The following is a 26,778-nucleotide window of genomic DNA, read 5'->3' on the forward strand; positions in this document are numbered from 1 at the left end:
GGGGAATGCATGTGTCTGGAGTTCGTTTGCAGTGGCTGGAGGCCCTGACACGCCCACTCTCACTTTCTCTCCCTCTTTCTGTCAAATAAATAAGTAAACAAAAGTAAAATATTTTTTTAAAACAAGAATATTGTACAATTTACCTGACCGGCACGTCTGCACATCCTTCATTCCTACTGCTTTAGTCAGAACAGAATGCTTCATTTCATTGGAGCACTAGACGGGTTTTGAAAGAAGACATTTAACAAATGTATATTTTACAAAATCAGTAGCTGATAATTCAATATGAAAATACAGTTATTACCTCCTTGTCAGGGTATTTTTCGAGAGTCTCTACAAAACAAGAGGAATGCCGTGTCAGTTATATGCAAGTCTGATGACGCCAACCGTGTGCGCATGCGGTTAGCACGAAGCCGCCCCTCATCCTTCCTTTGGAGATGCTTAGTTCACCCACCCTGCTCTGTTAGGACATCATGACAAAAATGCATGAAGACAAAAACATGGGGTCAAGTTTAGTAGAACATGCAGCCTATATGACAGAAGTGAGATGTTTCCAGCGACCACAGCTAAGTGCGCAGTTGCCAGTGGGAGCATGCTGATTGACAGAAGAGTAATCTTTAATCAATGGAGCAAATCATGGCCTTTAGGACAATGTAAAGGTTGATGGTAAAACATTAATAGCACATATCTTCAATGTAACACACCAGGACGTGTGATGCATTATACTACAAGTATCTATCCTGTCTATGAACTGCTCTATAATTTAGAAAGGACAAAGTTGTGAAACTAGTTCATGGAATGCCTCATTCACTTAGTAGCAAAGAAAATGTTCTAAGTGGACAGGCTTAGGCACATACTTGTAGAATAATATAGAACAAAAACAGCCATTTTTCCATACCCATGTGAGCTACTGGTATGCCTACATTTCTTGAATCCTCTAGTTTAGCCAAGTTTCTTGATCCACTCATGCAAGAAGGTATATAACCCACATCTAAGAAATAATGTATAATGAGCTTTGAATATTAAGATGATTATCAAAAAAGGAAAAGTAAACATTTGTCAGAAGTACTAAATATTAACCTCATATTCCAAAATTGGTTCAATGTTGGGCTAGAGAGATGGCTTAGCAATTAAGGTGCTTGCCTGCAATGTCTAAGGACCCAGGCTCGATTCTTCAGGTCCCACGTAAGCCAGACACACATAGTGGCGCATCTGGAGCTTGTTTGCAGTGGCTAGAGGTGCTGGTGTGCCCATTCTCACTCTCTCTGTCTCAAATAAATAAAACTAAATTTTGAAAAATTGGTTCAATGTTTATTAAAATAACAATTATAGGGCTAAAAGGATAGCGAGGTTAAGGTGCTTGTCTGCAAAGCCAAAGCACCCAGATCCGAGTCCCCAAGAGCCATGTAACGCTTATGCACAAGGTGCATGCACCTGAGTTCGTTTACAGTGGCTGGAGGGCCTGACATGCCCATTCTCTCTCTGTCTCTCTCTGCTTCTATCTCTCTCAAATAAATAAAAAATATTCTAAAAAATAAGAATTATAATATTCAGGGAATAAACTGGAACAGCTCATTTCTAAAATTAGTTTGGTTTAGTTGTCTGTATTAGTCTTTAATAGATTTTCCTGAAACAATTTATTGAAAAATTAGCTATACTTTTTTTTTTTTTTTTTGGTTTTTTGAGGTAGGGTCTCACTCTAGCCCAGGCTGACCTGGAATTAACTCTGTAGTCTCAGGGTGGCCTCAAACTCATGGCGATCCTCCTACCTCTGCCTCCCCAAGTGCTGGGATTAAAGGCATGCGCCACCACGCCCGTCTTAGCATCTGTCTTATGTGAGATCTGGGGATTAGAACTTGGGTCCTTAGGCTTCACAGGCAAGTGCTTACTTAACTGCTAAGTCATGTCTCCAGCCCATTCTCTGCCTTTTTAATTCTTCATTCATTCTTCTTTCCAAACTTTTCTCAGTCTTAATAGAGTCTTGAAACAGAACTAACAATGTGGGGTACTTAGTGCTTAGTGGCACTCTAAGTTTGTTGCCAAACATTCTAAGATATGTACAACTTACTACCATTTCACTTCACATTTTCCTAAACAGTGCACTAAATAGGCATTTTCCTTTGGCTAATACAATGTATCAGTGCTCATATTTTAAATAAACATCATGTCAAATGACTTTAAATATAAATACAGCTCTTACCTTCTACTTGTCCATTCACTATACTTTCTCCTTTGTGATCTGCAGTCAGAGACACATGACCTACACAATTCAGTGGAGGACTCTCAGAAACACTCTGTTAAAATGAGCACCAAGATACATAAATGTTTCCCAATCACTTTCTAAGATGGTATCCTAGTATCTAAGTATCTAATCCTACTTTTGAGTCTCTATGAAACATAAAAGGACATCTTAAAAACATACATATGTTAACACATTCTATTAAGACAACTTGTTGCAATAAAGCATTAAAAATTTAAAACACAGCCTGGGCTAGCAAGACCCACCTTGAAAAATTTTAAAAATAAATAAATAAAAATATAAAATGCTTCCAATGACAGTAATTCAGTGTCAAAGTAAAAACTTCGGAGACAGGGGAGATGAATCGATGGGAAAGACCACTTGTACAAGCACAATGACCTGAGTGTGATTCCCAGAACCCACATTAAAAGAAAGCCAAATATAGGGCCAGGGAGATGGCTCAGCTGTTAAAGGCACTTGTTTGCAAAGGCTGATGGCTGTAGTTCAATTTTTCAGGACCCACATAAAGCCAGATGCACAATGTGCTGCATGTGTGTGGAATTTGTTTGTAATGGGAGGAGACCCTAGTGCACCCATACTTATTCTTTCTTACATAAATAACAATATTTATTTATTTTTTCAAGATAGGGTCTCACTCTAGCCCAAACTGACCTAGAACTCACTCTATAGCTCCAGCTGGCCTTGAACTCACAGCGATTATCCTATCTTAGCCTCCTGAGTACTGAGATTAAAGGTGTGCACCACTATGCCTGGCCTAAGAAAATATACATTTTTTTTTATCCATTTTTTCAAAGTTTATTTTATTTGAGGGTAACAGACAGATAGAAAGAGGCAGCAAGAAGAGAGAGAGAGAATGGGCACTCCAGGGCCTCCAGCCACTGCAAACGAACTCCAGATGCATGTGCCCCCTTGTGCATCTGGCTTACATGAGTCCTGGGGAATCAAGCCTCAATCTGTGGTTCTTAGTCTTCACAGGCAAGTGCTTAACCGCTAAGCCATCTCTCCTGCCTGAATATATATATATTTTAAAAGCCAGGAGTTATTGTACATGTGACCCTAGTGCTCAAGGGCTGTAGACACTGTGTGCTGTTTGCTTGTTGTTCTGGCCTATCATTATAAAATTAAGCCCTCATTGCTAACTGCCTAGGACATACAAAAACTTCTTCAAGGGCAGGACAGTTAAAATCTCAGGAACATCTGGAGCACCAAATCACTTTTTCCGGCAGGTTATCTGAATTAATAAGTTTACTGAAACTTACAATTTCCAAATTGGAAATCTGTGTTATTCACCTTTCAACTTGCCCATTCTTTCTTTACACTATTTCTATTTTACTGTCCTTAGGTTTTGTTTTGGTTTTTTTTTAATGATAAGAGAGAGGATTGGCACACTAGGGCCTCTAGACACTGCAATCAAACCCCAGACACGTGTGCCCCCTTATGTGCATGTGTGACATTTCATGCTTGCATCACTGTGCCTGGCTTACGTAGGACCTGGAGAGTCAAACATGAGTCCTTAGGTTTCGCAGGCAAGTGCCTTAACCATTAAGCCATCTCTCCAACCCTACCCTTAGGTTTTAAGAAAAGATCTCAATATTCATTAGGTCTGCTCAGTGGGAGGGAACTCACACCTAGTACTGAGAACCAAGTCACAATCTTAAGCATAGGAAGGCCACAGGCTCTAGAGAGAAGCACCCACTCTTCTTTGGCTAGGAAGAGGGCATGCCAACAAACAGTCTCTTAAATAACTATGCTTAACCCTTGATCCATGCTGCTCTCTGTCTTGGTTGGAGAATCTGCTTTTTCTTATTTTAACAGATGGTAGCAAATACTGGGGAGAACCAACATCCATCAATATGACAAGAAAAGACAGATAGTGACTACCTAGCATGAGATGTGTCATCTCTATCACATCTGCCAGGGCCAGAGGATGTGGTGACTGGAACTCAAGGCCTGTTCTCACTCAGGGAGATGGCAATGCCACTGAGGAGACTAGAAAGTCATTAAAGGAGAAATTCAGAGGATACAGAAAGCTCAACGCTAAAGGAGACTTATAATGCCTGTGCCCACCAAGGCTCAGGAACATTGTGGAAGATGGGATGGAAGAGAGGGGGAAGACTGTGAGAACCACAAGGTGGGAAGGAATATCTGAGTCATTGCTCCCCCTCCCCACATTGACTGGTGCATTCCCCACTCCACAGTGGATACCAATAACCCCACTGAGGGCCCTCAGTTGAATAGGGGCTAGGGAGAGGGGAGAAAGAATATAACCCAGTGGGAATATGACCAATACGTGACAGTTCATAATAATTAAAAAAAATTGAAGACTACTGAGATCATTGTGCCATATATTTGTGAAAATATTCTATAGTTAATGAAAATGTTTTGTATTTATTGCCACAATTGTCCATTACCCATACCTTTATGGCACAATAAGGTCACTGATCTTCAAACAGGTTAAATTTTCTGCCACAATTCCATGACTTAATGCCAGGAGCATATACTAACATGTTGTTGACTATGTTGGTCCATTTGTCACTACCTGAAATTCCTAAGAGTCATCATTATTGATAAAATAATTCAAGTGTGGATTCCATACATATACATATGTATATTTATGTATATGTATGCATATATATACACATACTTATATATGTACACACAGTGCATTTCCTTTTTAAAAATGCTTTCTACTTAGCAAAAGACAAATTAAATCAAAACTGAGGTGAATCCACAAATGTACTATTTCTCATTCTTTTCTTTCTCCTAATATTTTCCTTGAAGACTTATACTTGACAACTCAGATAATGTACTTTAAGGTCCCACTAATTATTACAGCTCAGAACTCACAGTGTCAAGTTTCTCTCTAATCTCACAGTACCTTTTACATACCTAATCTACCATAGAATCACTCAGATCATAGATTTGCCTAAAAAGAATTATTTAGTCCCATAATCCAAGCTGACTCCTTGTGACTTCTAAGTCTTGGTTTTTCTTCACACTGTCTATACTGGCAGCATTAAATGAATTGTGAAAATTAGCAGAATTGTACTATGCAGCACTGCTTAGCATACAATTACTTTGTTAATTATAGGTTAAAAAATGTGATATAATCCTTCACAGGCATGTGCAGAAGTGAGAAAGTAAACTGAGATTCTTTTAATGTTTTAGCATGACTCAATGATTACCTGAAAAGTAACAACAGATGGGCTGGGGAAATGGCTCTGTGAATAAAGCACTTGCTGCTCAAGTGCTTGGACCACAGTGTGGATCCTGAGCTCCCCCACACGAATACCAGGTGGAGGATCCCCCTGGGACCCCAGCACTCGAAAAGCCAAGCCCGAGCATCGCTGGGGCAGGCTGGCTGGCTAGACGAGCCCCAAGAGCCTGAGCTCTGGGTTCAAGCAAGGTGGAAAGTGATCAAGGCAGGCATAAGACATCACACTCTACCCTCTGCATGCACGCACACATGTATATAACAACACGCAAATGTGCACAACGAAAACCGTATACAAAGAAAATACCTCAGAGCTGGAGAGATGGCTTAGCAGTTAAGCACTTTGCCTGTGAAACCTAAGGACCCCGGTTCAAGGCTCAATTCCCCAGGACCCACGTTAGCCAGAAGCACACGGGGGCGCACACGTCTGGAGTTTGTTTGCAGTGGCTGGAGGCCCTGGCATGCCCATTCTCTCCTTCTCTCTCTCTCTGCCTCTTTCTCTCTGTGTCTGTCACTGTCAAATAACTAAAAATAATAAACAACAGAATTTTTTTTTTAAAAAAGAAGATACCTCAGAATCCCATGGTGATTCTTCATCTTCTCCTAAGCCCAGTGCAGACATCATTTCTATAAAATGAACCATACACACTTTAATGACAGCACGGGTCACTGTAAATTTTAAACTCATATGTATCATCTCTATGAAATTACAGTAAGATAAAGATAATAGTGAAAAACAATTTCAGAGGACTGAAGCAGTTTCAAAAAATGTATTTTTTAATGAATATTATTTTTGGATCTATACACTGCAGTTATTTATTTATTTATTTGTTTATTTTTTATTTTGAGGTTGGGTCTCACTTTAGCCCAGGCTGACCTGGAACTCACTATGTAGTCTCAGGGTGGCCTTGAACTCAAGACAATCCTCATACCTCTACCTCCTGAGTGCTGGGATTAAAGGCGTGCGCCACCATGCCCGGCCTATACTGTAGTTTTTTGTAATAGTATTTAAACAGAAAAATTTTCACTCACTCACCACTTTTGTTATTTTTGTGTGTTTCATCAGCATTAGTCACACTGCCATTATTTGGCTGCTCTCGTGAAGCACTTTCAATATTAGCACCATTTTCTTCTTTTCTAACTGCTGGCTCAGTTGTTTCTTCCTTGAAAAAAGAGAAAAAAATTAAAATCTAGTCCAACCAGGCGTGGTGGTGCACGCCTTTAATCTGAGCACTCAGGAGGCAGAGGTAGGAGGATTGCCATTAGTTCGAGGCCACCCTGAGACTACTCAAAAAACAAAACAAAGGTAACGTTACCCTGGAAGCAATGTAAACATAGATCAAAGTAGTAAGGGGGAAAAGGATTATAAAAGAGTATTTCAAGTATTTCAAAATAGTGGGTAGGAAAGTGAATCCTGGTTTAAAAAAAAAAGATGAAAACTGGTAAGCAGACAGAAAATACAGAATTTGGTAAGTACCTTGATTGTGAATTGAGAAAAAGTGTGCATCCTTTTGTTGTTGTTGTTGTTGATTTTTATTTATTTATTTATTTGAAAATGACAGAGAAAGAGGCAGATAAAGAATGGGTGTGCCAGGACCTCCAGCCACTGCAAATGAACTCCAGACATGTGTGCCGCCTTGTGCATTTGGCTAACGTGGGTCCTGGGGAATTGAGCCTTTAACCTGAGTCTTTAGGCTTCACAGGCAAGAGCTTAACCATTAAGCCATCTCTCCAGCCCTTTTTTTTGTTTTTTTTGAGGTAGGGTCTCACTCTAGCTCAGGCTGACCTGGAATTCACTATGTAGTCTCAGGATGTCCTAGAACTCATGGTGATCCTCCTACCTCTGCCTTCCAAGTGCTGGGATTAAAGGCAAGCACCACCACACCTGGCGTGAACTGAGGAAAGGCTGGAAGGCAGGGTTTCTCCAAATTCAGCATTTCGATGCTATTTACTACTTAGTGAAAACAGATGAAACAGCAGAGTCAGGCTGTGATTACAGTTGTACATCGGCGTGCCACGGATCTGAACTCCGGTTCTCTTGCTTGTGTGGAGAGGGGCACTGAGTCATCTCCCTAGCTCCAAGGAGAAAGTTTTAAACAATAAATTGCTAGAATTTTAAATCGGAAGCCAGATTTTTTTTTTAATTTTTGTTTTTATTTATTTATTTATTTGAGAGTGACAGACACAGAAAGACAGATAGAGGGAGAGGGAGAGAATGGGCGCGCCAGGGCTTCCAGCCTCTGCAAACGAACTCCAGACGCGTGCGCCCCCTTGTGCATCTGGCTAACGTGGGACCTGGGGAACTGAGCCTCGAACCGGAGTCCTTAGGCTTCACAGGCAAGCGCTTAACCGCTAAGCTATCTCTCCAGCCCCAGAAGCCAGATTTTATGTAGTACACCTGTGGTCCCATTTATTTGAGAAGCTAAACAGAAAGATTGAGTGAGCTCAAAAGTTCGAGGCCAGACTGGAACAACATAATAAGGCACCTGACTGAAAAAAAAAAAAAAAAGTAAAATTGTAGATGCAATGTGATTACAGAATTTTCTTTTATGAACCAGGTATTAATCAAGAAATGTGAAATAATATTTTAAAATTTATAATAGGGCTGGAGAGATGGCTCAGTGGTTAAGGTGCTTCCCTAAGAAACCTAAAGACATGGGTTCGGTCTGTAAGTCAGATGCAAAAGGTGGCACATGCATCTGGAGTTCATCTGCAGTGGCTAGAGGCCCTGGTGTGCCCACTCTCCCTCCCTCTCTACCTAATTAAATAAATAAAAAGATTTTAAAAACACCCACCAGCCCAGAAAAAGCAGTGCCTTCAAAAAAAAAAAAAAAATTCACATGGCTTTTCCATTTACGTACAAATTATAGAGTGTTCATACTATACACAATAGTAGTTAATAATTGGAGAAAAGATCTAGGACATGGTGCCACACAACTATAATCCTAGCACCTGGAAGACAGAGGAAGGAGGATCACTGTCAGTTCGAGGCCAGCCTGGGACCACAGAGTAAGTGCCCAGTCAGCCTGGACTGCACTAAGACCCTACCTCAAAAAGAGGGGGTATCATTATTTAAGTTTAAGATAGTCTTAAAATAGTATCATTTATTTAATTTGTGTGTGTGTGTGTGTGTGTGTGTGTGTGTGTGCATGCACACACGTGTGCTACCACTGAAAACAAATGCCTGATGCTTGCCCTTCATTTTGCATCTGGCTTTTGGGTGCTGAGAAATCAAAACCTGGGCCAGCAGGCTTTGCATGTAAGTGCCTTTCACCTCTGAGCCATCTCCTAGCCTCAAGTTTAAGATCTTTATGTCTTCAAATACTGTTCAAATGTTTGCCAGTCAGAATCCAATATTCACATGGAAAGAGAAGAGAACAAAAAACAAAGTCAGGGCTGGAGAGATGGCTTAGCGGTTAAGCGCTTGCCTGTGAAGCCTAAGGACCCCGGTTCGAGGCTCGGTTCCCCAGGTCCCACGTTAGCCAGATGCACAAGGGGGCGCACGCGTCTGGAGTTCGTTTGCAGAGGCTGGAAGCCCTGGCGCGCCCATTCTCTCTTTCTCCCTCTATCTGTCTTTCTCTCTGAGTCTGTCGCTCTCAAATAAATAAATAAAAAAATTTAAAAAAAAACAAGGTCAGGGCTGGAGAGATGGCTTAGCGGTTAAGCGCTTGCCTGTGAAGCCTAAGGACCCCGGTTCGAGGCTTGATTCCCCAGGACCCATGTTAGCCAGATCCACAAGGGGTGCACGTGTCTAGAGTTCATTTTCAGTGGGTGGAGGCCCTATGCGCCCATACTCTCTCTCTTTCTCTCTCTATCTGCCTCTTTTTCTCTCTGTTGCTCTCAAATAAATAAAAATGAACAAAAAAAATTTTTTTTAAGTCATCAAAAAGATTCTTGAGTCTTAAAAATCGAAGAATTTACTTGAAAGAGTTAATTAATAATGAGGTAAAGGGCTCAGGGTATGCCAGAGTAGCAAGAGTGCTTGCCCAGTACGTGGTGAGCCTGGGGTCCAACACCTAGGAAAATAAAAAATTTCTAAAAGTAATACATTAAATAAAGTAAAAATTATATTCCACATAATTTTCTATATTTTATTGGCAAACCTTCCTTATTTAGTTGGCAGGAAAGTTGTTTTAGAAACAATCAAGTTTGGCCTGCAGAGATGGCTTAGCAGTTAAGGCACTTGCCTACGAAGCCTAAGGACCCACGTTCAAATCTCCAGTAGCCACATTAAGCTAGATGCACAAGGTGGTGCATGCATCTGGAGTTCCTTTGCAGTAGCTAGAGACCCTGATGTACGCATTCCTTTTTCTTCCTATTTCTCTCTCAAATAAATAATTATTTAAATATATAGGGATATATTTAGAAAAAAGAAATCACCAAGTTTGATTTCATTCATTTGGTATGTATATAACATATGTGTGTCCATTATAGGAAAATATAAACCAAAATGGCTCCAGAAAGAAATAATTTCTATATAACTTCCCTTAAGAACTTCATAGCAAGATATTTATTTTCTCATTTAATGGATATAAATGAGAAGTCCTGTTTCAGGTTCATGGTGTGAGAATTCTATCTAGCATGCCCTAGTGACATTCCCAGTAACACAAAATAAATCAAATAAAATATACCCCCACAAGTAATTACAACAAAAGGTACTCATTTATGTAACTGGAAATTTCAATTAATGAAAAGGTAAAATGAAAAACTTTATTGGATTTTCTTTTACTCTCAGAATCACCTAAACCAGTTACTTATTTTACACCCAAATTGTAAGATAAATTAGTCAATTAAGGATCCACCAAATGCTAAGTTAGGAACTATAAGAGCAAAAGTCAAGTATTAGTAACTCATAATAATCCTACAAAGACCTGAAAACAGATGGTACTCTGTATTATCTATGAACAAAATTTTCCTAGACTAAATACAAGATACCACTTGATTTAATTTCATACAAGGACCGAATTTCCTTTAAATTACTAATACCACAAGGAGTTACTAAAAAAAAAAAAAAACCACAAAAAAACCTAGGATGTTTTATGATTTAGTTTCTGCTGTGGCTTAACAGTATTTTTGCTTCTAATGTCTTTCATCAGATACATTTAATGTATTCAACCACGATAATGAGGAGTATTTGAAAAAATGCACAGGAAAAAGGTTTTTAAAAACCTTAAGGTCTTACCGTTGGGTCAAGTGGTTGAAAGGAAGGAACAGAAAAGCTTGGGGCTCTGACTGAGGTCTCAGGAAGGACTTCATCTGCATCTTCGTTTTCACTATTAGAATTGCTGTTGTTAAACACCATTCTATTTTCCAGTTTCCCAAAGCCATGTTTTGATTCTGTAACAATCAAACAAGGTAGATCACATGAAAATATTTGACATTTAAAGTCAGTGAGTGACATGAGAACAGGGTCTTCAAACAGCTTACGGTTTTTCCGAGACTGCTGAGCAGCAGTCCATAACTCCGTTAAGTTCACTTTGGGGACATTCTAGGAGAAAAGAAAAAAAGTTTTATGGATAATAAGTATTAAACTTTATGAAATAATGTTAATATTCATGGTACTGCTTCTACATGATCTAACACAAAGAACAAAGATCAGCCGGGCGTGGTGGCGCACGCCTTTAATCCCAGCACTCGGGAGGCAGAGGTAGGAGGATCGCCGTGAGTTCAAGGCCACCCTGAGACTACAGAGTTAATTCCAGGTCAGCCTGGACCAGAGTGAGACACTACCTCGAAAAACCAAAAAAAAAAGAACAAAGATCAACGAATCCTTCAGATACACATTTAATACGAACTCTGCCAATTACCAATCTGCATATCTTCATGGATAACGATCATCAGAGTGGATGGAAATATCATCAAAATGTTATTCCTGGGCTGGGGAGATGGACCAGAGGTGAAACGAACCTGCTTGCAAAGCCTGAAGTTCAATTCCCCAGAACCCACATAAAGCCAGATGCACAAAGTGGCACACGGCTCTGGAGTTCATTTGCAGCGGCTGGAAGCCCTGGTGTGCCTAACTCTCTCTGCCTCTTTTTCAAGTAAATAAAATTTTAAAATGGTGTATGTCTACTATTATGGTAGTTTACATACAGAACCAGGGACAGAGAAAAAAACTTACCTAAAATCTGTATCATAGAGAAAATAAAACTTTATCAAGAAAAAAAACAAAAATAACTACTTAGTGTGTTATAATCTTGAAACATAAGGGGCCAGGGAGATTTCCTGACTACTGTATTCAGTAGGTGAACCCATTAAAAACTGTTATGTACATTGCAAAAGTCACGTTCCTATCTAATTCTTGACCAAATTTCATAGTTTCTCCTGTTGTGGGAAAGCTTTTCTTGATGTAATTTTCCTGTCATCATGTATTTTCCAGCCCATTCTCTTTTTTAGCCCTTATGACCTCAAAGAATTTACCAGTCCTGTGGTATTTACCAAAGTAAAAGCACAAGTAAACTAATTATAGTTCTATAAAATGCTTTCTGCTGTCCAATATTGCACATAAAACACTGAATGCTAGACCACCACTAAATTTTAAGAGTCAACACTGGACTGGAGGGATGGCTTTGTAGCTAAGGCACTTGCCTACAAAGCCAAAGGACCCAGGTTCAATTCCCCAGTACCCCTGTACACAAGGTGGTGCATGCATCTGGAGATTGTTTGCAGTGGCTAGAGGCCCTGGTATGCCCATCCTCTCTCTATCTGCCTCTTTTTCTCTTTCTCAAATAAATAAACAAAATTACAAATAATAGTAATAATAATAATTTCACAAAACAGCACTTTACCTTGGTATCAAAATTATAGTCATCTTCATCTGATGTAGGCCAGGGGTCACCAGGACCAGGTGTGTTGGAAAGCCTTAGAACAAAAATATACAAAAAAAAAAAAAAAAAGGGTGAATTTAATTTTTAAAAGAAATCTGGTAAAAAAAAACAAAGCAACAACTTATATGTTAAATGTTTCTTGAGTGACATGAATAAAACTTGACCTACTGTCAAAAAGTATTATCTTTGCCTGTTTCCACTTCTGCTCTAAAAATTGAGAGTCAAAAATGCCAGGACTGAAGAGATGGCCCAGTGGTTAGGCACCTGGCTACAAAGCCTAAGGACCCAGGCTCACTTCCTCAGTACCCACATAGGGCACATGCACCTCGGGTTCATCTGCAATGAGTCAAGGCCCTGGAAGGCCCATTCTCTGTCTCTCTCAAATAAATAAATAAATGAAATATCTAAACAATATATCAAAATGGGGCTGGAGAGATGGTTCAGTGGTTAAGGCTCTTGCCTGAAAAGCCTAGTGACACTGGTTCGATTCCCTAATACCCACGTAGAGCCAGATCACGAAGTAGAGCATATATCTGGAGTTCATCTGCAGGGGCTGGAGTCCCTGTCACAACCATTCTCTCTGTCTCTCCCTGCTTGCAAATACATAAAGGTATTTTTTTTTAAATCAGTATAAAAGTCAATATACTTAATTTTTTAAAAAATTGTCTGTCACTGGGCTCAAGAAATAGCTTAGCAGTTAAGGCACTTGCCTGAAAAGACAAACAAACAAACAAAAAAGACCAAGGGCCCAGGTTCTATTCCCCTCATCTCATGTAAGCCAGGTGTATAAGATGGCACACATACCTTGAGTTCATTTGCAGTGATTAGAAGACCTGGCATAGCCATTGTCTTTATCTGCCACTTTCTCTCTTCCTCCCTTTCTCTCTCAAATAAATAAATTAATTTTTTTTAATTGCCTGTCACAAAAGGCTGTACTAAAAATTTTTTTAAACTATTTTTTATTGTTTATTCTTATTTATTTGAGTGCGACAGAGACAGAAAGAGGCAGGGAGAGAGAGAGAGAGAGAGAGAATGGACGCGACAGGGCCTCCAGCCTCTGCAAACGAACTCCAGATGCGTGCATCCCTTATGCCTCTGCCTAACATGGGTCCTGGGGAATCAAGCCTTGAACCGGCGTCCTTAGGCTTCATAGGCAAGTGCTTAAATGCTAAGCCATCTCTCCAGCCCTGTACTAAAAATTTAATTAGTGTCTGACATAACTTTCTACCAGAATTGAAATGAATCTGATAACCTGAAACAGGGTGAAGAGGTACACTGTGTCGTTCAAATAAACTAGGCAACTCAAAAATTATGTCTTAGCAGTTAAAAGCTCTTCTTGTAAAGCCTGCCACTACAGGTTCGATTCCACAGTAACCACGTAAAGCCAGACACACAAATTGGCACGTAAATCTGGAGTTTGTGTGCAGTAGCGAGAGGCCTTGGAGTACCCTTGCCTTCTCTGTCTGTCTCTCTCATGTCTCTGTCTCCATCAAATAAAATAAATAAATAATTAAAAAATCATGTCCTAAGTTCTCTTCAGTATGGACACCACCAGTATGTCGAGCACAACATAAAATGGCTTGGTGGTGCAAAAGCCTATAATCCAAGCACTCAGAAAGGGGAGACAGAAGGATCGGAAGTTCAAGGTCCTACTCAGCTACATAGTGAGATTAAAGATATTCTGAACTAATTAAAATCATGTATCAAAAGAGAGAGAGAGAAAGAAGCTGCCTAGATGGAGCACCCCGTCAGGCGTCCCTCTGTACATGCTCGCCCCTCAGTTTCAGGCGCGGGCTTACCTACAGAGCAGAGACCCCAAGGAAAGCACCCTCGGTCTTCCCCTTCCCCGGAGGCCTCGTGCGTCACTGCGTTCAGCTGGCGCAGGAGGCGCCTGACATCTAAGGTGGGGCTCTGATAACCTCACGTGCCTTCCCTTGTGGGTTATTCCAGCTGCTTCTGATAAGAGCTGGCAGCAGTGGTTTACTGCTTTTAATGAGGAGGAATTTTGCCGTACAACAGATTGGAATAATGAGGTACTGGTTACCACTGCAACTGTCAAAAACATTAGGAACATGGGTTGGATTGCTCAGTGGTTGAAGGTGCTTGCCTGCAAAGCTTGAGAGCCCAGGTTCAATTCCCCAGTACCCATATAAAGCCAGGTGCCAAGTGGCACATGCATCTGGAGTTCATTTGCAGTAGCAAGAGGCCCTGGGCCCATTCTCCCCCTTCTCTGCCTCTATCTGGTTACAAATAAATAAATTAGGATAATCTCTCGGAACATAACTGGGCTTCTCAAAAACAAACAAACAAACAAAACCCCAACTTTCAATCAGGCTGGAGAGATGGCTTAGCAGGTGAGACACTTGCGAAGCCTAAGGACTCATGTTTGACCCTCCAGGTCCCACTGAAGCCAGACACACAGTGACGCAGGCACACAAGGTTGCACACGTGCAGATGGGCGCACACGCACCTGGAGCTTGACAGCAGTGGCTAGGCCCTGGTATACCAATTCTATCTATCTCTCTCACAAAAAACAAACAAACAAACAAAAACAAAAAACTTGCAACCAAAGTTAATCTACAAGTATACTTGATTTCCTGAATGGATCTCATATGGACCTACATCTTGATGCCAGTTCTTCACAGGTCACTATCAATCTATGCAGAGTGGAACAAGAGTAGATTAACGAGGCCAGGAGGAGTGATGGGCAAATCATGGGTGAGCTACCTGCTACTTATGGAAACATGGGCCAATTAGTCAACCTTTCTGAATGACAGTTATCTAATTAGTTAAAAGGAAGAAATAAAGGGAGGAAGAGAAAGTGGGAGGGAAAGAGAGGTAACAGAACTAATATTTTGCAAAGTTCCTGAGATCCCTATAAGAAATAACAAACACTAATCACATCACATGATACAAGTATACAGCCTACAGTAGGGCACTCAACAGATCTCAGTTCTTGTCTGCGCATGCCCTGCTTAATTGGCGTAGCTTACTTACCTGCTTAAAGAGCCGTCCTCAGAACTCTTATCCACTGTGAAGAAAAGTGTGAAGTACATTTTAAATCAACAATAGAAAATGTAAAATAACACTATATGAGGCTTAATGTTTTCTTAGAAATATTTGCTTGCAATCACACTTAAGATAGCATCCTAGAAGGAATACTAGTAATGCTATTTATATGGAATGAATCCATTAATTGACACAACATTCTTCCTTTGTATGCAAAACTCTGACACCTAAAAATACACTGATATGCAAAAATTATGGCCATAATCCTAACTGAACACTATCATATCAAACTGGCAGAAAACGGAATCACTAGTAGAAGTGTTTTATAAAATGATAATCTCAAACAAAAGCAGAATTTTTCTGGACTAATGGCACAACGATCACTTATAGGAGAGTACTTATTTTGTTATGACACACCACAGCTTCTCCATATTTTCAGTCACAACTGTTCAACTTAGGGCGAAAAGCCTCACTACAAAGCTCGATCTCAAGAACTGAGCTCGGCATCCTGGCAAACACGGAAAGAGAGCGACAAGGGCCTGTCCCAACGCTCCAGCCGTCAGTGGAGAGGAGCGCAGCAGAAACCAGGGTGCTCACCCTCCTAACCCTCTTCTGGGGGAAATATTAAAGCGTTCTAAGGGTCTGGAGAGATGGCCCAGCAGGTGAACACGCTTGCTTGTGAAGCCTGCTACCTCAGATTCGATTCCCAGTTTCCATGTTAAGCCCGATGCACAAAAAGCTCTCTTAATTCTAGCTATTTCTCTACCTTACATGTGTATGCAAACAACGCTCCAACATCCTCTGCCATTTTACTTCCCTTGGGCCAAACCAATGGGGGGGGGGACAACTTGGGAATTTACTCAACTTTAATGAAAACTAGCACTCTGTACACTAACGTAAAAAAAAAAAATCATAGGAGCGAGGTATCCAACCTGACCTCTACCTTGTAGTCAGAGAAAAGCAGCACTGGGAAAGGAAGAAGCAACATGTTTCCAGTGAGTACTATCTGAGATTTTAAAAAATGCATAGAAAGAAAACTATTCATGAAAGCTTTTAGGATATGCTAAGAGTTGGCTTTCCTGTTAAGAGAAAAAAAACCTTTTTTTTTTACTTCATGAAAAATAACAACAACAAAACAAACAAACAAGACCAGAGTGCACCTTGGCACTTTCCATAGCAAAAGCCCTGCTTATGGAAGCCAGCGCTGGGGCTGCAGCTCAGGAGGAGCAGCTTGCCTGCAAGGAGACACGGGCTGGGCATGCTCAGTGGTGAGGGCGAGGACAGGAAACACCTTCAACAGCTCCACTCAGTTACCTGGGCACCTTAGTATCTCAAACGCTGAAAACATATTCAATGTATTACTCCCTCCATAGGATGACTGGGGACAAAGTAAACCCCACAGACAGTAAAATAAAGTAATGGTTGGCAGGGGAGAGAAGCTGGGGTGCAATGAATGAATGCAGAGCGAGGTATATGCAGAACAGTGACACTATGCTGACCAGGTCACTACAATGTCAAAGACATATCATACATTTGCCTAAAGCCTCAGAACCTGATCACAAGATGTCAATGGAGGCTTATACATTTCCACATCTATAAAGGTGGGGGGACGGCTGTAAAGGTGGCGGGATGGCTCTGCAGTGGTAGCACCTGGAGGCGAAGTTTGTTGGCCCAGGTTCAATTCCCAGCATCCACATAAAGCTGGGTGCAAAGAAACACATTAAAATCAAACAAAGAAGGCTGGAGAGATGGCTCAGCACTTAAAGCACTTGCCTACAATGCCTGATGGCCCAGGTTTGATTCTCCAGTACTCACACAAAGCCAGATGCATAAAGTGGCCCGTCAATCTGGAGCTTGTTTGCAGTGGCTAGAGGCCTGGTGCACCCATCTCTCACTCTGTCTCTCCCTCTCTTTCTTTATTTCTGTGTTCGCAACAATTTTTTTTTTTTTTCCCCCCGAGGTAGGGTCTCACTCTGGCTCAGGCTGACCTGGAATTCACTATGTAGTCTCAGGATACCCTCAAACTCTTGGCGATCCTCCTACCCCTGCCTCCCGAGTGCTGGGATTAAAGGCGTGCAACACCATGCCTGGCTGCAACAAATATTTTTTTTTTTAATTTTTTTAAGGTCATGACTATAATGGAGGCACAAGTATATGGGAAACTTTATGTAGCTTCCTCTTAGTTTTGCTGAGAACATCAAAGTTCCCTAAAATCTGAAGTTACTGAAGGGCAAGATATAGCCTAGTTGTAAATCATGCTCAGCATGCATAAGCCCTGAATTCCATTCCCAGCACTAAAAAAAAAAAAATAAAAAAAAAATAAAAAAATAAATTACTCATTAAGAAGAGTACTTAATAGCTGGACAGGGTGGTGCACGCCTTTAATCCCAGCACTCAGGAGGCAGAGGTAGTAGGATCGCCATGAGCTCCAGGCCACCCTGAGACTCCATAGTGAATTCCAGGTCAGCCTGGGCCAGAGTGAGACCCTACCTTGAAAAACAAAAAAAAAAAAAAAAAAAAAAAAAAAAAAGAAAAAGAAAAGAGAAGAGTACTTATGACAAAACTATCCCTATCATTTCATTTCACCTTTATAACATAAAATATATTCATATATAATTAAATTTTCTAACGATATGTATATTGGGACTGGAGAGATGGCTTAGTGGTTAAGGCGCTTGTCTGCAAAGCCAAAGGACCCAGGCTCAATTCTCTAGGACTCATGTAAGCCAGATGCACACAGTGGCGCACGCATCTGGAGTTTGTTTGCAGTGGCTGGAGGTCCTAGCACACACTTTCTCTCGCTCTCTATCTGCCTCTTTATTTCTCTCTCTCTCAAATAAATGAGTAAATAAGAAAAAAATGTTTTAAACCTCATCAAAATAATAGACTATGAGTACTGTCTACTAAATTGAAGTGCTCATACACACACAAATGCTCTTAACCTTCACATTTATCTAGGGCAAGACCACAAAGAGTTAAGTCTTTCTCAGAAATCTTACCTGAATTGCTATCCTCAGAATTTTTCAGTGCCTGTTCTTCACAGTCAAAACGTAGTTGCCTGTTACTAAGCATAAAAAAATTGAAAAAAACCTGCTATTTGAATCCTGAGCTGAAAAACCATTTATAAAGTAGATTAATTTCAGACAGTATCAGAGCTAATTTTAGAACTTTATCACATGCAATCAGATATCATACGCTCAAGCTTTAGTCTGCTTCTAGGTTAAGAGGAGGAGGAGGTGAAAGAGTCATGAACTGCAGGCAGTGTGGGTGACAGCAGCCAGCTCTGCGTTCTGCATAGGTCATCCTTATAGGCTGAATGCCACCCTCGAAAAATTAAAGGGTTCTGTGCTTTAGTTTACCAGGCTTTTATGAAGATGCAACAGTATTTTTAAAACTGCACAAATAGCAAAATAATGGAATAATTTGTTCTTTAGTGCTCAGTTATTTTGGAATCCCAAGTGTCTTGTCACAGCTTCTAATAATGTTGCCCTTATCATAAAATACTGTCTTAACCTGGGTGTGGAGGCTCATACCTGTAATTCCAGCACTCTGAGGCTGTCATAAAAGGATCATCATGAATTCTAGGTTATCCTGGGCTTCAGAATGAATTCCAGGTCAACCTGGGCTAGAGTAATACCCTGTCTCAAGAACCTAGCAGAGGGCTAGAGAGATGGCTGAGCAGTTGAGGCACTTGCCTGCAAAGCCTAAGGACCCATGTTCAATCTCTCTCCAGATCCCACATAAGCACCAAGGTGAGGTAAGCACATTCCCACTAGGTGGCACAAGTATCTGGCGTTTCATTAAGTGGCGGAGGCCCTAGCACACCAATTCGCTCTCTTTCTTGGTCTCTCTAAATAAATAAATAAATGAGTAATAATAATAATAATAAAGCAATTAAAATTTAAAAAAATCTAAAAGAATAAAAATTAAAAAGTTAAGTCTTGATTTGGTTATTAGCTACTTTGTTCTTGGTGATTATTCTACTCAAGCCAAACCTGCTCCTTAATAATTTCAAACTAAATTTACTGGTAAATATATTATCTCATTAAGTTGGATAACATAATTGTCTCACATCACTGAACTAACCAATGATATCCAGGGCAGAAAACAAGCATTGTGGCCTGGCTTAGACTAGTACTATTCTTTCTCTATCTAAACAAACTAAACCGCACAAAGTTTCAGTGAATAGTCTCCATCTCTAGCTTTATCTCTATATGACAATAAAAACAAATTTCTCAGCCAGGTGTGGTGGCACGTGCCTTTAATTCCAGCACTAGGGAGGCAGAGGTAGGAGGACCGCTGTGAGTTTGAGGCCACCCTGAGACTACATAGTGAATTCAAGGTCAGCCTGGGCTAGATGAGACCCTACCTCGAAAAACAAAAACAAAAAAATCTCTCTTAAACATAAATACTGATGAGTCATTACTTGAACTTTAGTCTTTTTAATTCATTTATTTATTTGACAGAGAGAGAGAGAAAGAGGCAGATGGAGAGAAATGGAATTAAAGGCATGCGCCACCACGCCTGAATCCAACTTTAATCTTTTTAAAGCAAGTGATCTACTTTACATGGAGGGAGTTCATCTTAAAGGGAAAATATTTTTTAAAACTGAGGCAGAGATGCAGGTAGCCTTGGTAAATAATAATAATAATAATAATAATAATAATAATAATAATAATATGTTGGTTTATTTATTTCTAAGGAGAGAGAGGAAGGGGGAATGGGTGGGCCAGGGCCTTTTGCCAGTGCAGATGAATTCCAGACATACGCAACACTTGGTACACCTGGCTTTATGTGGGTACTGGGGAATTGATCCCAGGCTGTCAGACTTTAACAAGTAAGCACCTTTAACTACTGGGCAAACTCTCCAGCTCCCAGCTTGAGAAATTCTTACTACTATGAAAGGAAAAACGTCACTTGAGTGACCAACTAAACATTGGTACTCATTCTGGGAAGGGTTATATGGAATCTATAATTAAAAACAAAAGAAGAAGAAAAGAAGGTGGTTCTGGTAGGAAGGATGAAAGGTAACAACGTTGCCATCCTGCAATAATATTTAGACCTATCAGATTGTTCGGAATGATCCCACTAATATTTATTTGTAGAACGGATAATGAAAAGCTTCAAAGAAAATGTAATGGTTAACAATCCCAATAATCTTGAATATGTCCTGAACTGAATTATGTATGTACATATATGTAAACACAGTCTTAAGTCACCCTTCAATGATACTGTAAGCTCTTTTCATATGAGAAAGCATACTTTGTGATAAGTCATTTTCCAGATATTATACACCTAGTGAAGGAAAAGCTAGGTGTTGAACCCAGTCTTGTGTGACTCTAAAACCTATCTTTTCCCTTTATTATCCCCCAATGGCTTATTTTCATTAAAGGAAAAGATTATCCATTTAAGTTTATCTTTTTTTTCCTCTGGTCATGCTAATTGAAAAGAACATCAAAATACATTATAAGTTAAACAGAGAAAAAAATGAACAGTGAGTAGTACTAACTATTAGACACATAGATAATTTAATGTCAATATTCTTCAAAGAAAGCAATTTAAAACAAAAAGCTACTGAAAAGGTAATAAAGGCCATTAATAAAAAGCTTAATAAGTGCCAGGTATAGTGGCGCACACCTTTAATCCCAGTACTAGGGACGCAGAAGTAGGAGGATTGCCATGAGTTTGAGGCCACCCTGAGACTACAGAGTAGATTCCAGGTCAGCCTGGGCTAGAGTGAGACCCTACCACAAAAAACAAAAAACAAAACAACAACAAAAAGGCTTAATAAGTGGCTGGAGAGATGGTTTAGCAGTTAAGGCACTTGCCTGCAAAGCCAAAGAACCCAGGTTCAATTCACCAAGACCCACGTAAGCCAGATGCACAAGATGGCGCATTTGTAGGGAATTTGTTTACAGTAGCTGAAGGCCCTGGTGCTTAACGATAATAATAATAATAAAGCTTAATTAAGTTCAATACTGAATTTAAAACAAACTAAAAGTCAGTACTTTGAGTATGGATCCCATACAGTTACTATAAGACCACAGTATCAACAAAATAAAGTTATAAAACCTCAGTCATTATAAAAGGGAATATGAGTTCTTCTACTTGTTCTTTGGGTGGCCAAAGTGAAAAACTGCTTTTCTAGCCAACTAATGGTGCTTGTTGAAGCTTTCAGTGTCTATGAGTGATTAAGGTCAGCCTTACTCCCACTTGTGTTTCTGACGAGAGACTGCTAGCACTCTAGAACACTACTGTACCTGCCCAGCTTGTCAGCGACGTAAGTCTTTGTTCTCCTCTTTACTAAAAAGTCCATGATATGGTGTTTGTTTTCCTTTACAGCAAGTAACAGTGCTGTGAGGTCATCCTATAAAACAAAAGCCATTTATAATTCCCAAAATTACTTTTTTTTTTCAACTGAACTGAAAAACTGTATAACTGGTCCCATGACCATAAACTTTTAATATAGAAAATAAACAAAGGCAGTTTCTCTCTCCCTATCTTTCTCTAAGGCCTTGCTGCCAAATGCCACTCCTCCCTTACTACAGTCCTCTCACAGCTCCGTTCAAGCATCTCAGGGGTTCTGCAAATCCTAGCCCATATTAGAAAATTTCCAATGGTATGCTTCTCAGGGGCAGTGTTGGTATCTTACATTTCAATAGTTCTGACAGAGTAGTAAAGGTCTGAAGCAAGTTACTGAATTAATAAGCTAAATGATCATCTCTAGAGCAGAGTTTCTCAACCTAAATTCCTAAGTTTTTACTTTTCTAGAAGTACCAGTCTGCGACAGAAGATTCCGTGAGCATCTGTGTAGTAACACAATTCTGTGTACACCTAGCACCATAAAAATCTCTAACTTAATCCTTATTCAAAAATACTTTTTAGTGGTGAACATTGACATTTGAGGAATAAGTTTCAGGGATTTAGATTTGAAATCTTTACAATAATGTGGAAGTTTCCTCTAGGTTAAACAAACCAGCTTGGTTCTCTTTTATATACAGAGCCAGGATCCCAGAACCAAATGTCACATACTTCTTCCTGCTCCATTGAGTCACAAGAAACTGACTCTGAATCAAAAGACCCAAACTTCAAATGAACTTTCACTGCTTATTAATAAGTGGCCCATGAGTTTTCTCTTATTAGAAGATGAAAGGTTTTGTTTTCTGTTAGGAAGCATTATTAGAAAAGGTTAATCTTGCTCACAATGATAATCCTGAGTATCCTGGTGTACAGCTACTTTTTTAAAAACATATTTTTTAAAAATTTATTTGAGAGAGAGAGAGAAAGAAAATGGGCGCACCAGGGGCTCCAGATGCTGCAAATGAACTCCAGACACATGCACCACTTTGTGCATCTGGTTTACGTGAATCCTGGGGAATTGAACCTGGGTCCTTTGGCTTTGCAGGTAAGCACCTTAACCACTAAACAATTCTCCAGACCCACATCTACTTTTCATTTGTTATTGTGATTCCACTTTAGTCGTGAATTAATAATTTCTTATTTTGAAAAAACATAAACCACAAATAAAAATACAACATTTTAACATAAGAATTACTGGAATAGGAGATGAAGTGAAGACAAACACTAAAAGCAATGAGAGCTGAAGAGATGGCTTAGTGGTCAAGGTGCTTGTGTGCAAAACCTAAGGACCCAGGTTCAATTCCTCAGCACCCACGTAAGCCAGATGCACAAGGTGGTCCATGCATGTGGAGCTCATCTGCAGTGACTAGAGGTCCTGATGCACCCATTCTCTCTCTATCTGCCTCTTCCTCTCTCTAAAATAAATAAATATTTCTTTAAAAAAGCATATAGAATCTATTCAATGAAATTATAGTGGTAATTTTCACAAATCAAGAGAGAAGGCATTTAGAACCCCAATAGACAGGGTAAGAGATGACCTCTTAATGACATACCCAAGATGTCAAAAACACAAAACAAACATACAGTGCTAAAAAAAATATGAGAAAAACACCAACTGGCTTTCAAAGACAAACATATCAGATCTCTCATCAGTAATCTTTAGCTAGAAAAGTATAATGTATTTCATTCTTTAAAAGAAAATAATCGCCAACCAAGATTGCTATATCTAGCAAAGCTATCTTTTATTTGCAAGCAGCGGTATGGGGGTGGGGCAGGGGCGGCAATCGGTGCGCCAGGGCAATGAACTCCAGGTGCATGCACCACACTTCGTGTATCTGACTTATGTGGGTATTGGGGAAGCGAACTTGGGCCATCAGGCTTTGCTAGGCCCTAATGCACCCATTCTATGTGCCTCTTTCTCTCTCTCCCTCTCTCTCTCCAATAACTATTTTTTTTAATAAAATTCTACCTCCTAAAAGGCAGACCAAATGGCTGAATCTTCACTAGACCCTTACAGGAAACACCTGAACTACAAGACACTGGAGAGGGTAGGATCAAGACTAACCTAAATCTTCTACATCTTCCTTCCCTCCCTCTCCCCCTTCCCCCCCTCACCTCTCTAACTCTTGTGTATTAGTTATGTTTTTCCTCATTTTCTTAGTGGGCACTGACCTGTAACCCCCACTACCAGCATGGGGCAATCATCCACAATGAGCTTTTGATCAGAGACACCTACAAGGTTTCCTAAAGCAATGACAGACTTGTCAGAGTACTTGATGACCCACCAAAGGTCAGTGGTAAGACCCTTTTGCTGCAGACTCCATATGCAGCTGACACATAAAATCGAACGACATGGCTGGAAGCCAGGAGAGAGTCAGTCCCCAGACAGTCAGCGTGTCTAGTGCCAGAAGGTGCTACATGGGCGACTGGGGGAAATGACCAATATCTGTCCAAGCAACTCATGGTCTAACCTAATTAGCAACAAATAACCTGGTGTGATGCCCACATAAGTGCAATAGTGGCACACAGCCATGGTGGGGAACCAACTGCTCTTGATTTGGCTAACTGATCCCCTCAGTGGTATGAGACCCATAGCTGGAGCTGGGAAACAAGTCAGAACCATATCCAAACATAAGCCCACTCTCCAATATCAAGCTATCATTAATCATGGGGTACATGAGGGCCTACACCTATTAAACCCTCTATCAAAAAAGTAAGTATTATCTCAATTTTACGGGTGCTAACTTACTCTCTGTTGGAGAATCTGCTTCTCTTTTTCAGATAGATGCAGATCCTAAGGAGAGAGCTGCCCCAACATACCTCAAAAGGGGCCCGACTGAAACTAAGGACAATTGGCAAAACAAGGAAGGGTGCTGTTTTCCTGATGATCCAGATGCCAGCACAAAGGGGAAGGAGACCAACACAGAGAAAAATCAACTCCTACCAAATCAGAGAGCCAGAGCCTCAGAGGCCCCCAACACCTCAGCACTGAAGCAGACCAAAAATGAACCCAACATGGCTCAGGGAAATTTTGCGGAAGAGGGGGCGGAAAGAATGTCAGAGCCACATATTGAGTCAAGATATGCAGAGACATTTTTCGTACCAATAACTGTGGGCTAACTCCACAATGCATGGCCCATATACCTCAACAAGGAGGGACCAATGGGAGGGGGTAGGTCATGGATGAACCTAAACAATGGTACCAAACTGCCTGTATTTGCTGAAAAGAAAACTAACTAATAAATTAAATTTAAAATAAAGAAAGCAATTACAGATATAATGTAAACACTATGAAAAGCTCAATAACATTCCTCACAGAAATAGAAAAAAAAAATTCCTAAAATTTGTATGGATGCAGAAAAGACCTTGATGGTCAAAAGCAATCTGTACCCCCCCCCAAAAAAAATATGCTGCAGGTTTCATCATACCTGGTCTCAAGTTATACCAAAGAGGCATAGCAGAATAGCATGGAACTGTCACAAAAACAGGCAGGTAAACCAACAGAACAGAATAGAGGACATAGTAAGAAACCTATACAGTTACAGCCACCTGTCAAAAACATACATTGCAGAAAAGTGAGGCTCTTAAGCAAACGGTGTCTACATGAAACTAAACACCTACTTCTTATCCTGCAAAAAACTCAATTCAAAGTAGATCAAAGATCTTAATGTGGGGCTGGAGAAATGTCAACAGTTAAAGGCACTCTCCTGCAAGGTTTAAAGGGCTGGCTTTGATTCCCCAGTACTCACATAGAGCCATATGCACAAAATAATGCATGTGTCTGGAGTTCATATGCAGTGGCAGGAGGCCCTGGTGTGCCCATATTCATTCTTTGTTTCTCTCTCAAATAAATAAATAAAAATATATTTTTTTTAAATCTTGCCTTTAATTCCAGCTCTCTGGGAGGCAGAGGTAGGAGGATTACTGTGAGTTTGAGGCCACCCTGAGACTATATAGTGAGTTCCAGCCTGAGCTAGAGTGAGACCCTGCCTTGGAAAACCACAAAACAAAACAAAAATATCAATAAGTGGGCTAATGAACAAAATAAATAGTTCTCAAAAGAAAAAAAATTACAAATAGCCAATAAATATTTAGACAAGTGTTCAACGTTCTTAGCCCTCAGGAAAGGTTTTCAACTTTCATTTTACCACCAGTCAGAACAGCTATCATCACAAAAAAAAACCACAACCAATGCTAGTGAGAATGTGGGGATATTAAAGAGGTTGTCTTTTCTCCAATATATGGGGAAAGAGGAATTCCTACACACTGCTGGGAATCTAAACTTAGGTACTCGTTGTGGATAGCAGTATGGAGGTTTCTCAAAACACTGAAAACAGAACTACCCAGATGACCCAGCTACAATAACCACTCTTGGAGCTACACCTCAGAGAAACACACCAGAGATACTTGCACCTCCACACTTACTCCTACAACCATCACAACAGCTAGAAAATGGGGCCAGCCTGGACTCCCATCAATAGATGGACGGATAAAGAAAATATGGTGCATATACACACGGGAATTCCATCCTGCCATAAAGAAAAATGAAATCATGGTATCTGAAGGAAAATGGGTGGAACTGCAGATCATTATGTTAAGTGCATTAAGCCAGATTCAGACAAATGCCATGTCTTCCTCATATGTAGAATCTAGGTTTAAAATTATATGTGTATGGGTCACAAAACTAGACAGAGAATCTCGAGAGGGAAGGAAGAAATCCTAAGGAAAAAGGGAAAGGGTAATGGGCTACACGTGACGTGAATGCACAATGAACGCAGGGGGAAGAAGGGAACCAACCAGATTGGTACTGGGAGGTTCATGGGAAGGAAGGCAGCTGCAGAGGGAGCCGAATTAGAAGAGTAAAATTATATATAGCATAATGTATATATTATATATATAGCATATATGCAGATCACATTACACACACACACACACACACACACACACACACATTAAAGTCATGACTTTGTATACTAAATTGTACTTTAGGATTGGAAAGATGGCTCAGTGGTTAAAGCACTTGCCTATCATGCCTAAAGACCCAGGTTCAAATACGAATACTCATGTAAAACCAGATGCACAAGGTGGCACATGTGTCTGGAGTTCGT

At 40.2% G+C, this 26,778-nt stretch overlaps 1 protein-coding gene across 2 annotated transcripts in view; it reads right to left on the reverse strand.

Moving 5' to 3' along the window:
- The window catches only part of LOC101601485 (ankyrin repeat domain-containing protein 26), a 94,165-nt gene that overhangs the window by 61,459 nt on the left and 5,928 nt on the right, over nt 1-26,778 (reverse strand). For both annotated transcript variants that reach the window (XM_045137294.1, XM_045137295.1), the window contains exons 4-15: nt 21,571-21,677; nt 18,310-18,374; nt 15,299-15,332; nt 12,263-12,335; nt 10,902-10,962; nt 10,657-10,811; nt 6,511-6,637; nt 6,046-6,101; nt 2,201-2,294; nt 899-991; nt 305-333; nt 144-216 (exon numbers count right to left, since the gene is read on the reverse strand). In XM_045137294.1, coding sequence (XP_044993229.1) covers nt 144-216; nt 305-333; nt 899-991; nt 2,201-2,294; nt 6,046-6,101; nt 6,511-6,637; nt 10,657-10,811; nt 10,902-10,962; nt 12,263-12,335; nt 15,299-15,332; nt 18,310-18,374; nt 21,571-21,677 — 967 coding nt within the window. The remainder of the gene's footprint in view (nt 1-143; nt 217-304; nt 334-898; nt 992-2,200; nt 2,295-6,045; nt 6,102-6,510; nt 6,638-10,656; nt 10,812-10,901; nt 10,963-12,262; nt 12,336-15,298; nt 15,333-18,309; nt 18,375-21,570; nt 21,678-26,778) is intronic.

This window comes from Jaculus jaculus, chromosome 18, assembly GCF_020740685.1.
Source record: "Jaculus jaculus isolate mJacJac1 chromosome 18, mJacJac1.mat.Y.cur, whole genome shotgun sequence".
Classification (NCBI taxonomy): domain Eukaryota; kingdom Metazoa; phylum Chordata; class Mammalia; order Rodentia; family Dipodidae; genus Jaculus; species Jaculus jaculus.